Source organism: Haemorhous mexicanus, chromosome 2, assembly GCF_027477595.1.
Source record: "Haemorhous mexicanus isolate bHaeMex1 chromosome 2, bHaeMex1.pri, whole genome shotgun sequence".
NCBI lineage: Eukaryota > Metazoa > Chordata > Aves > Passeriformes > Fringillidae > Haemorhous > Haemorhous mexicanus.
In genome coordinates this window covers 96,082,028-96,094,863 of record NC_082342.1, presented here as the reverse complement: position 1 = coordinate 96,094,863, position 12,836 = coordinate 96,082,028, and the positions used below count along the sequence as shown (strand labels likewise).

The 12,836-nt window shown below is 44.7% G+C and overlaps 1 protein-coding gene and 1 long non-coding RNA gene across 3 annotated transcripts in view; one reads left to right on the top strand and one right to left on the bottom strand.

Moving 5' to 3' along the window:
* GAS6 (growth arrest specific 6) overlaps positions 1 to 5,501 on the bottom strand; it is a 39,885-nt gene extending 34,384 nt beyond the window's left edge. The window contains exons 1-2 of the mRNA XM_059839627.1: positions 5,357 to 5,501; positions 4,824 to 4,990 (exon numbers count right to left, since the gene is read on the bottom strand). Coding sequence (XP_059695610.1) covers positions 4,824 to 4,990; positions 5,357 to 5,426 — 237 coding nt within the window. The 5' untranslated portion in view covers positions 5,427 to 5,501. The remainder of the gene's footprint in view (positions 1 to 4,823; positions 4,991 to 5,356) is intronic.
* Positions 5,502 to 5,590: 89 nt separating this feature from the next.
* LOC132323869 (uncharacterized) lies at positions 5,591 to 12,058 on the top strand. 2 transcript variants are annotated; one of them, XR_009485443.1, is made up of 3 exons: positions 5,591 to 7,745; positions 10,227 to 10,382; positions 11,332 to 12,058. It is a non-coding gene; the product is annotated as an uncharacterized LOC132323869 (long non-coding RNA). The 2 variants fall into 2 exon arrangements; XR_009485442.1 differs by having other exon boundaries at positions 10,227 to 12,058.
* Positions 12,059 to 12,836: the final 778 nt, after the last annotated feature.

Sequence of the window (12,836 nt, the reverse complement as noted above, 5' to 3'; positions counted from 1 at the left end):
GACAAGCATGTCTCCTAAAAGATCAGAATGAAGTCTGGATGACCCTAGTCCATGGATGAAGTTCATCTGTGTTACCAAGACCATGTTATGTTATGGAACACATAAAAAATAAAACCAGTGAGCCGTCAACACACTGAAAACCAACCAAACTGACCCTTACCACACCCTATAAATTGCTTCATCTGCATTTCAGCTTCTCAATAAACCCAGCCTAGCAGAAAGAACGCTGACCTTGCTGGATGTTTTGTTAGGATCAGTAATTTTCAAGACAAGATTGCTAAAAGCCCCCAGAAACTTGGTCTGGTGTCACTGCTGCCCTTGCCATGAGTGGGACAGTGGAGTAGATTCCTCTACAGCTCCAAGTTATGCTGTGATTCTCTGCCAGTGTTTTGTGTATCTGACAAGCCGTAGATTTAAAAAACATTTTGGATGCAAGTCCCTCAAAATCCAGAATTTCATGTGTCTGCCTATGAATCAGATGTCCATTCTGCACGCACATGGAAACCAGCTGGCTTTCCACAGTGCTCCACCGAGGGCCAAATCCATAAACAGTAAACACAGGTGGCCAGGCTGACCTACATCAGCGTTTCTGGTGTGCCCAGCACTTTTCAATGCATTCAGCACAGCGATTTCTATGGTGAGCTGCAGGAAGAGCAGTAGTTCTTCAGCAGTAACAACAGCAAGCAAGATGTGCAGGGACAGATGCCGTCCTGTGGTACCAAACGGTAAGAGGCTGCATTCAAACATCTTCCCTATGCTGAGCCTTTCAAAACAGAGAAACTCCTTGCACAAGGACACTTTTTTCTTCAGTGAAATAAATGTTTCTAAGAAGATCAGGATCTACACTCCCTTCTGCCCTTTGTTTTACATGCTTGGATGACCAGATTTTTTAGAACGGGTCAACCAAATTCCAGAGCAGTTTATCAGCCACTTAACAAGCTGTAATACCTTGACTGCATACCAAGGTCAAATATTTCTGCAGTGCTGCTTTTATAAGGCCTTGTCAGCATCCTAAATAAGATAACATTCTTATCTCTGTATCCAAGATATTTTGCAACTTCATCCCATCTATCACACCTAGCATGAATTTTGAATAGATCACATTCAGAAACAGCCTGCATACCTCCCATCAAGATGTTTTCCATCCTTTTTTTTTTTTTTTTTTTTACCTCTATATTATCTTTTAATTTTTCTGTTTGGCACCTCTAGCATAATGAAATTACAAAATGAAATTACAAAACAGGAACCATCCCAGAATTCTGCAGCAATGTTAAAGGATGCTATAATGAGCTTCATGAAAAAGGTAGGCTGCAAGACTCATTAATCCAGGCTACTTGCTTTTACCATGTATAGTCATACAAGTGGCACAGACTGAGTTTGTTCTGCCTCTTAAAAAAAAAAAACCAAAACAATCTAAAAATGTTTCAATTGATCTTCCTTCCTCTAGTCTGAGCGAGGTGATATTTATATTTTCCGTAACATAAAAGACAAAAGCTGCACTGCCCTGCACATGAATGGCTCCTGGGCCCCGCCTGATACACTATTCTTAGCAGCTGATGTAAGTAATCTCACATGTGGCAAAATCCACATTCAGGTTTCAGAGAATGTGCATCTTCTGCTGACTGCCTGCAGATGTTGTTATGGAAAGCTGATCACTGAAACAATGGAAGGCCCTGAAGAAGGGTGCTCTGGTATAGGTATGTGACATGTCTTTGCATTTACTGCTCTGTCCAGGAAATCGGTATATTTCCACAAAATTCTTGGCTAGATGTTACAATTGGCTGCATAAAGATATGGGAAGCATGGGAAGCATCACATGAGCTGTTACAACCTTGCTTCATCTTACCTCAACTTCTGGAACTGTTTTATTGAATCAGTTAATGAAATTTCCTATCACATCTTTAGGTCATAGGTCTTAAAATTAGGCCTTCAAATTCTCCTCCCACAACCACAGCATAGTCAAGAATGGCAAGGTTGGTAAGGAAGACTCATACTCATTCATTAGCATCTAATGGAGGGGAAAAGGGAAGAGGGACAACACTTTTGGTCTGACATCACAACCCTTCCTCGAGGCTGAACTGAGAAGCATCAAGATTGATCAACTAACCTGAAACTAACTTTCAGTTGTCAAGGCTGCAAGACCATTGCTCCTGTGGGACAGTAAACAGCCAAATGCCCACATAGATGCTCATCTGGTGACTTAAAGCATAAAACCTGGGAGATGCAACAGGGCAGACTGCACTGCTGCGTTTGTCATGGCTTGCCTCCACAGCCTCAGAGCTTAGCACAGGGCAAAAAGTACTGTAGCTGCTTCTTTCTGCTACAACCTAAAGAGTTAATCCATGGGACCAGGTTCAGCAGGCACATGCAGAAATTTCATCCTTCCTAAACTACAAGGAATCTTCTGTCAACAGCAATCTCTTCATTTCCCTGGTCAATAGAAGCTCACTCTACCAGCACGGATCAGCTGCAGCCTGGCAATACGCTGAAGCATGACTGCAATTACTGTAATTCTTCAAAAAGCTTGGTGTTGTTTACAACAGGTTTTGGCTTTCCTAGGTCAGGTCTGTCTCAACTACCTTCCTTCTTCTGTCAGTCACTAAGACTGGATGTACAACACAGCATCAGTGAAATGACAGCACAACAACTCCCTACTGTTTAAAATATGCTTCCATTGTGAATTAATACTCTGTCCATGAAATCCACGGTTATTGCTGAAAGAGCAGTCACCTATGCACTACAAAACAGTGAAGTCTTCCAGTGCAGAGCAGCAACAGCCCACATACATAACCTCTGCCACCATGCATTAGAAAGCTGCTACTGAACAGCTCTGCTGCTTTCACGTCACATACTGATTGCAAAAGGGAGAGGAAGGGCCATAAATCCCCCTTGATATATTACAGCACACTTGCTTCTCAATCAAATTGAAGCAAAGTAATGCAAGGAGTAGGACATAACAAGCAACTTCACAGCTCTTGGGAGGTTTGTGTCTCAGAAAAGGTAGGACCTTATGTCTCTGCAGATCTAAGTGTCCTGGTGTAGAAGGACATGTTAGGGGGCACAGACACTAGAAGCCCATCTAGCCACTCTTCATGTTTTCAGAATAGAGTGAAACCTAGCAGCAATAGCAAAGGAAATGCACCAAAAAATCAAAATCATTTGCAATAACAGAAAGCCAGCATTGTCCTACAAAACACACTGAAAGTATAATGCTATCTTAAAGAATTTATATGTGAAAAGATTTTAAACCAAAATGATTTCACTATTGTCATTTCAGTAGGAGAATTGTGTATTCTTTACAATTTACAAAATCAGTACCAAATACTGTTAAAAACTCCTGACATATTTGTACTCTATCCTACCCTTAAACTAATCTATCAATACATCGCCTTTGGCTACCTTCTTGGCCAGCAGCCAGTTAGTAAAAGTAGTGACCTTAGACCACCTTTGTTCCAAAAGGCTGCAAAATCACACTCATCGTAGTTTTCCCTGTACTCACTGCTATGTGATAAATATTTATATTGAGTTTAAAGTTATATTACTCAACACAAATAGGGTAGCTGTGCCAGCCACTCTCACCCCATTACAGTTATCCACATTCTGAAGGAGCTCAGTTTTTGCAGAGCAGAAGCAAACACTACTACCTGCAGATGTGACTACACGTACACATAAAAGGTGCAACATTAAACACCACCTGGGCAAGTGTTCCATATTAATCTTGAAAATAAAGACTGTCAAAACCACATCACTTTGCTTTTGCTGTGCTCACTACTGTCTTGTGACAGCAAGCTACTGCACTGTGCACTGTCTATCCAGTGCTGAGGCTGCCAATGAAGCACACGTGTCAAGACTTGTCTTACTGAAGCATAAAACATCTCCTCTGCTAAATCCCTCCCCTCCCTGTGGTTTGTGCCTCTGTGTACACACACACGTGCTCACTCTCTCTCTCTCTCTCTCTCTCCCTGCCTCTGTCCTATCTTCTCCCTAGAGCATCATACCATTAACAGGAACATGCTGTGCAGAACGGAGCTTCAGTTTGAACACCAAGAAAATCCGCTTCCCACTGCTAAATCAATGCCAGATAGTCCTTGCAATGAGAACAGCCTACCCAAAACAGTGTTGAGAGGAAGTGTAAAGTGGCTGGAGGAGTAAGCCAAGCTTAGTAAGCATCTGCTTGCTGCTCAAAGAGAGAAGATTGAAGTGAAAGTCAGCCTTGGTAAGACTGGAATCCACAGTGTTAGAAGTGCAGCAGCACCACGTTCCCATATGTGTGCCCTCCTGCTGTTGTAGTGACAGGTCCTGAACCTACTGATTCCAAGATGCTGACCAAGTTGAATTGGCCCCCACGGATTTAAGAGTGGTTAGGATATTCATCTGAGAAGGCCCAGTTGCAACATATGCTGCAGCACTAAGGGGATTTTAAATACAGCTGGGATGGGAAGCTGGAGGGAAGAGCAGGGTATCCAGACAGAGAAGCAGTCTGCATCATTACACTGCACTGGTCTTGCTTCTTGGATTTGGACCATGGGTGAACAGGACCTTTCTATGCTCCAGTGGCAGTCCTGCCAGCCGGTGCCAGGGCTGGGCTGCTCACTCAGACCACACTCATAGACACGCTCCTGACTGGACAGCCCTGGCACTGCCCTTGTGCAGGCTGAGCACAGTGTGTCTTCCAGTCATTCACCTAATGGCCCGGGGTCCTCCTCCTCCAGATGCCTTTCCCAGCTGTGCCGGTAGCTGGCATCCAGCCGCGGACAGAGGGTGGGCGGGAGCGCAGAGCCGGACAACCCCCCCAAATCTCCGCGGCGGCTCTGTGTCCTTACCGTCTCTGGGTCATTCTCAAACACCTCCCGGGCCTCCTCCTTGCTGCAGTGCTCCTCCACGCACTCCCTCTCCAGGTGTCCTTGCTTGGTCTCCTCGAAGATCTGGTAGGCTCGCCGCTGCCTCTGCCGCAGGAACTGGGCGGCTTCCGGGGCGCGCAGCAGCACGGCTGGGAGGCCAGGAGCAGGACGAGGAGGAGGAGAGGAGCAGGAGCAAGGGCAGGCAGCGGTGAACAGCTGAGCCCGCCTGATCGCCCCGGATCCCCCGACCCCCACCCCGCACACCAGACCGCCCCTCCGAGGGGCACCGAGCGCTCTCCCTGCTCAGGGCGCCGCCCGTGGGTCGCCGCGGCCTCAGCGCGGCCCCTCGCCCGCATCCCCTGACCCCGCCACCGCCCTCACCGCGGCCGCGAAGCCGCGCATCCCCCCGCACCCCACCCCGCCCCGGCAGCACAGCCCGCACCCGCACACACGCAGGGCGGCGGGGGATGCTCGGCGGCGTGTGCGGGAGGGACGGACCCCCCCGCGGTACTCACTCTGCGAGGAGTCCGCCGCCAGCAGGACGAGCAGCAGGGCGGCCCCGAGGGGCGCCGCGGGATGCGGCATCACGATGCGGCGGCGGCCGGGGCCGGGGCGGGCGCTGGCGGCGCGGCGGGAGCGGCGGGAGCGGGAGCGGCGCGGGCGGCGAGCGCGCTGCTACTGCGGGAGCGCGGCGGCGGAGCCCGGCGGGGGAGCCGCGGAGCCGCTCGCCCGCCCTGCCCAATCCTCACAAGGCACCGCCGAGCCGCTGCTCAGGGACACACCTCGCGGCGGAGCGGCCGCCCGGCCCGGCCCCGCGTACCTGCCCGGCCGCCCGGGAGCGGCCGTGCCGAGCGGCGGGGGCGGTCGCGGGCAGTCGGGCCGATGGGCGGCCGGTAGGACGCGGGGAGCGGGCGGGGAGACTGCGCCCTCACCTCTAGGCACATCTCTTTAATAGCTCCGGGGCTCATCACTAGGAAGGGAGAAGCTGGCACCAAACCCAACCCAGTCCTGCCGTAAATTAGAAACTTGGGCTCTCCCCACATACCAGCATAGGTTTTCGTCAGAAACGCATTCTCAGTTTGTTCTAGTATTTTAGGATGAACTCCCCAGGAAAGAGATTAATGTCTTTTGTTACCAACATGTTGCAAGCCACAGTAAGCCACGCTTTACTGTCCTTTGTCCATCCGACACTTCCACCGTGGGAAACCCTGTTAGCTGTAACCTAGAGCTGTGGGGTAAGAGCTCAGAGGTGCTCTTAGGCTATCTAGTGCCACTGCTTTAAAGCCGTGCTTTTTATCTGTGCTGCTCTGTCAAAGGCTAAGTGTGACAGATAGCTCCAGTAACACCATGTCTATCCATTCTTCGAGAAAGCTTCAGTGACATAATTTGTTTCAGAAAAATAACTTGTTTGGTTTTATTTTGTTATTTAGGTATATCTAATACAGGCTTTGCATCTCCACAATAATTACTTCAATTACAGCATGACAAATGTAAACAATGTATTCATATCACATAGTTGAAGTAAAGTAGGTGAAAACAGAAGAGCCAGCCTCATTCAAAGCAAATGTCCCTAGGCTGGTATCTTCTGTCTGACAATGGCCAATAGTAGAGGTACAGGTAAGAGGTATAAAAACATAAAAAACACCATTAAGTGGCCTTTTCTTTCTGTTTTCAGATCCTGAAGTGCAGAGGAAAAGCTGTCAGGTGAAATCCACTGCAACCCTAGCAGCCACAAATGTACCACTTCTCTATGAATTTGTCAAATAGCTTTTTGATCTGTTGGTACACCTGGCCTCCAGGAGTGGTGGGAAGGTCTTAAATTTGCACAAAGGCTAGACAGGAACTTTTTCTCACTGGTTTTAAATCCAGTGCTTAATAATTTTACAGGATATTGAATTTTTGTAATCTAAGAAATAGTGAATGATCATGCCCTATTTGTTTCTACCATACCAGTTTATAGACCTCTCTCACATGATTTCAGAACCATCCTTTTTCCTGATCTGTGGAGCTTTGGTCTTTTACTTGTTTCCAAACCCCTTAGAGCTAGCATTGCTCAAAGGAGCAGTACTTCCAGTCCCTGTTGCTTTTCCCTGTCCTTTGGCCACATCCGTTTCTAGTGCTAGCATGCTGCAAACTCTATCAGAATAATCCAGCAAAAATGATTAATTTTGTTTCAGATCAGTTCCCCCACTGAGCTGCTGAACAGCTGCACAAACACCAAAAGGGAGAGGCTTTCAGGGGTGACAGCGAGTAGCTGCAGGCAAAGGAGCTTGGGCCTAATTTCATCAGCAGAGCTGGCCAAAATGGTTTACAAAGCTACAGCTGTCAGGCAGAGATTTCCTAGGACTGGCTGCCACTTTCCTCCCTCTGTCGTGTATCCCCCTGCCCACATCCACAGATGTGGCTGTGCCATTTCAGCTCAGTCACCTGGCAGGAAACTCTTCTGTTTTTTAGAGTGTGTGTGTGTGTGTGTGTCAGTGTGTGTGTGAGTGTGAGAGTGTGTGTGTGTGTTTTACCAGGTTACTGTGCTGAACCAGCTCAGTGACAGCATGAAGAGGTGTGGAGTGGGATTACAGCAGTAAATCCATAGTCTGCTCTGGGATTGCAGCCTGAGCCCCTCAAACAGAAGCCATTCCCCACCTTTTTATCCTGCCCTGCATGTTTTCTATTTATACTTCTTTTCAGACAATGTGGACAAAACTACATGCAATATTCAAGATACAATATTATAGCAACAGTGTCCTGCTTCCTTCTTACTTCTGGTTTTTTTCTTACTATATTCAAACATTGCATGAGTCACATCTTGACCTGTTCTCTCCCCAGAGCCATGAACGAGAGGTCTGAGATCTCTTTCCTGAGTGGAAAGGCCTTTCCTGAGTGCAGATTTACCAGTGAATACAGAAGGTAAGGGCTGTCTTTCATGGATGTGTCACTTTGTGTATCTGTATATTAAATTTTTCTTGTCATTTATTACCCTGTCACATGAAGAGTGTTATCAAGTGATACAGCCAAGCCAACTGAACAGCTTCTTGCTACCAAAACAGGTTGTCCCACTCTGCCTTCCCTCTAAGCTTCCACCTTATCCCCAGATGTACAATCTTTGTACAACTTTGTCACTGATGTGACCTCTCAGCAAGTAAATTCAACTCACTAAGCCAAGATAAAAGTTGGGATTTTTTGCCAGAAGTCTCCTGATATTCTTGATTACCAGTTTAAGATTTGTCTGTTCAGATGAATTTTGTATTATCTGCCAACTGACCTCATGGCATTAAGCTTCTCCATAAAATTTCTGAAGATGTTGAACAGCAGAAATTTTTGTGGGTTCTGGAAACTGCATTATATTGTGTAATCTAATGATGAGTTTTCTTTCTTTCACATTTTTTTTATTCTTTTCTGTTTATCCCATATGATCACACTTTGAGAGCATATGGTAAAAGACCATCTCAAAAATTTTTTTAAAATCCAAGTATCTAATATTATCAGAACCATCCTTGTCTAAATAAATATCATTCCTTGAATCTCAAATAGATTTGCAAAACAAGACATCCTTCTTGGTATGCAATGCTGATTCTTCTCCAACACATCATTCAGTTCACCAGTTCTATTATTTCTTACATTTTCCAGTAAGTTACTTGGCACAGACATCAAACACTGATTTTGGTGAGCTCAGAAGTCTCTTCAATAGTTGTATTTTCCACCTTCCATTCTTCTGGCATGGTAGCTTTTAAGGCAGAATTAAGCACTGAGTTGAATAAAGTAGCAGTTTAATTTTCTTCAGAATTCATGGGGGTTTTTTGTTATCTGGTATCAGCTGTCCCAGTAATGTCTTAGGGAACATGAAAAACTGCATAGAAAAATAATGCTGAAAATATTAAAACAATGTTACATGAACTGCTTGTACTCTCAGCATGTCCCATTTTAGACTCTCATTTGATTTTAGAGTAATCTAGACACAGATGTTTCCAAATATAAATCTGAATCTGTAGGATTAGTTTCCATTGGTTTTTAGACACCAACCAGAAATATGCACCAAATCTAACAAGTTTTGAGAGAAGTGACTAAAAATACAGCTAGAAGGTGTTTGTTAAGGATCAAAAATCTAAAAGTGGTTCATTGGTTCACAGACCTTGAGACACTTACTCCAAATTCCAACTGATGTCCTTTGCTTTCTCTTCCTTAATTAATCCCAAAAGAAACCAGTGTAGTGTGTAGACAAGCTGCAGAGGTGTAGCAGAAGGTTTAACTCAGCAAAGTTCATTTAGATTCCTGCCACCGATTTGTAGTCACCAAACTGCAGAATGAAACTAAAATGTCCTGAGAAGAGTATACAGGCCTCACAACTTTGGAGTTGAAGAAGCAGGGCAATGGAGCAGGTGAAGGGTCTGGAGCACCAGTCTTATGAAGAGTGGCTGAGGGGGCTGGGGGTGTTTAACCTGGAGCAAAGGAGGCTCAGGGGGCACCTACAACCACAACTACCTGAAAGGAGGTCGTAGTGAGGTGCAGGTCAGTCTCTTCTCCCAGCTAACAAAACACAAGACAAGAAGAAATGGCCTCAAGTTGTGCCAGGGGAAATTTAGACTGGATATTGAGAAAAGTTTCTTCATGGTAAGAACAGTCGGGCTTTGGCATAGGCTGCTCAGGGAAATAGCGGAATCATCATCTCTGGAAGTGTTCAAAAAATGTGTGGGTGTGGCACTTGGGGACATGATTCAGTGGTGGACCTGAAGTGCTGGGATACGTAGAGTTTTTTCCCAACCTAAATAATTCTATGATTCTATATATTCATTGTGGACAAGAGGAAGGGATTTCCAAGCCTGTCCTTCCTTCCTTCTATCAGTCTTCTAGCCAGGGACACTGTGAGGTGCATGTTCTTGACTTCTGAAGGACCCTCTCTTCTGTGTAAAGCACTTTTCTCACCTCAAGGAAAAATTGGTTAGATATGTCCTATGAGTTGTCTCACATCCCATGGTATCTCAGATTTTAGAGCAAGTGACTGTTTCACATGCTCATTCCACATTCATTTCCTGTTTTTTTTTTTCTTTTGAAAGTGTTCCTAAAGTGTCATTCCTATTTTTGCTTGTATTTTATGAGTAGAAGGATATGAGATTACATCAGAATATTTAAGAAATTAAATGATTATGGAAGGCAGCATAGTTAATCAGAAAATCCCTCTGAGAGTAAGAGAGCTGATTCCATGATCCTGGACCTGAGTGCAGTACAGGCTGGCCATACGCCAAACATACTCAGCACATTAAGATCTGGAACTTGCTGCTTAGTTGTCAACTATAATTCACGGACTGATGCCAGGAAATAAACTGCATGTTTCAAGGGCAAGGAAGTTTTTGAACTGTCATCTTGTTCTCTCTGTGCCTCTCTTGGTTTCAGGTGAATGAGGTTTCCTTTCATTAGAGGCTAAAATGGTGACTGAAAATGTCTTTAGGCACTAGCAAAACCAAATTGCTTACCTGGACAGTGGCACTCCTTCTTCAGCATGCAGACAGCGAGCAAACTCCTGGCAGAACCAGCCACTGCCATCCTCAGGTGAGCTCCCAGACTGAATGGCACCAACCAACAGCACAGACCTCCTGCCAGAGCCTACAGGACATCTAGCTCCTGGTTTATTATATGCCTCTGCAGGACACCAAAGGGTTGAGGTGGGGGTGCAGGACCAAAGAGTCTGTTTTGTGTGAATCTGAGTCACCACTAAGCACCTGGAGGCAGGGAGTCCAGTGAGGCTGTTGATTTATGGTGACATGATGTTGTGGAGAAGATCTTCAATATATGACTCTGCTTTTTACTTCTTACTCCCTTTTTAAAAAAATAGCTTTGCTTTTCTCCGTTTTGAAACAACCTCTGTACCTCTGGGATACAAGCATTAGATTGTGGACTTACCTTCATTGTGGAGGAACACCAGTTCCTTTTATCTCACTCCTGCCTTCACATGTCTGTTATCCAGTTGAGGATAATAAATTCAGTTCTAATAGATTTCTTGCTTGATGATTAAGCACCTGTTGTGCCATCACTAAATGTCTCTCGAGCGTCTCCTTATGTTGCCATTTAAAAAAAGAATTTTGTAGAGGTTGAAAGATACCTTAATTTTCAACACGTGTGACAAGGCAAAGAAGGGAGCTCACAAACTGGAACTACTGTGGGCAGACAGACCATAAATAACTTTAGAATGCCCCTAGCAGGTAACTTATATAAAAAAACTAGAATCCCAGATATCCTACTGTCTTCACACACACACACACACACACACACACACACACACACACACACACACGCATCTTGTTTGTATGGAAAAATCACATAAAAATTCCTCACTGAAACAGTGTCATTTTGAAGATCTGAGGATTTGTAATTTTGTTTCACCCAAAGGTGAAAAAGCTCCTGTAGCAGTGTGTGCAGCTTGACCAGGTGGGCTTCAGTTAATTAGACAAAGTATGGGTTCCCACACTAAAAATTTAAGATTTCTTTTTGTCATCAGCAGGAATTGAACCCAGACTTCAAGACAGGAACCTTTCATGGTACCAATGCAATCCCTGTTGCTTGGGAAACCCATTTGGTAGATCCATCTGGACCTTCTAATGTGCCACTGCTGCAGATGAGCTGGGGCTTTTTGCACAGCCTGCACTTTCCTTTTTAAAAACAGAGTTTTGGACACATCAGCTTCATTTGATGCCTGGCTGTTAAGTGAGTCAAAATAAATTAAAATTGTAAAGTATTTGTGATGATGAGAAGTGAAAGTGGGAGGGTAACAAAAATGGGATGCAAGCCTTCTAAGAACATTTCCACGCACTCAGTGTAATGCTGGATAGTCATGCAGCTCCACTGAAAGATGTTACTGATGCATATGTGAAATCTTATTCCAAGACACACACTGATGTAGAATGAAAGTGGTGATGAAAAAGAATGTCAGAAGGATGAGAAACCGCAACGAAAAGCAATTAGAAGCCATGCTTGGATTCAGGCTATTTTCATATTCAGGGATAAATACAAAGAACTACTTTCTCCTCTTCCAAATATAAGTCCTTCATGGAGCCACACAAACAAGTGCCTTTGTTTAGATCAGGCCAATATTTTTGTCTGAGAATGTGAAATTTCATCCACAGGTCTTTAATAATGTAAATGGCATAAAATTCCTCTTCTCTGGTGTGCTCAACTCTAACATTTTCTAATAAAAACAATCACAGAAAAGGTGTCCTTATACTGAACAAGTCTTTTGAGTGATTGGCATATATTAAGCCAAGAAGAAAAGGATTAACTTTCAAAATATGCTTAATTCTAGTGATGATGAAATGGATGAAAAGAATAAGTAGATGTCGATTAGAGAGAGAATCAAAGACTTGGGTAAAAAGTGGAGCTGAATGCATGGAGAGAGATGTAGAAAAAATGTTGTTCATCTTTCACACATGTCATTTACTTAAAAAGAAATTTCATAAAAGACTCTCCATTTAATGTCTCTCTTCAATAAGGGATCCAAACCTTATTTTCTGGCAGTGATACATTATGCTGGAGGGAGAAGGAGAAAAGCTTCTTTTCTTCAGGTGCTAGTCATGCCCATGTCTGTATGCTGAACTGAATGACCGGAGGAACAGCCTTTGCAAGGGACCAATTTCTCTTCAGGGCCATCAGCTTTCCTGCTGGATGCTCTGCAGCTGAGACGACTGAACCTTGCTTTGGAGCATTGCACCAACACGGACACTTATGTTTCTTCTCCTCTTTTCTCTGATGTCCTCGGCCCTGAGGAGGTGTGCTGAGTTAAAATAATGGGCACCCCGATGATGGATAAGTTATCACGACCTGCGTGATTGTCAGGAAAATGTTGAGAGAAAATGCAGTGTCAGCAGATAGAGCCGGTTCTGACTTAAACTGAGGACAAGAATTCAACAAGCCTGAATCCCAAACCAGATTGTGAGTAGGAATGAACTTTTGAGTGATGTAAGGGATGTCATAAACATTGCTGGTGGACAGGATTGGTGTTTCATTAGGCCA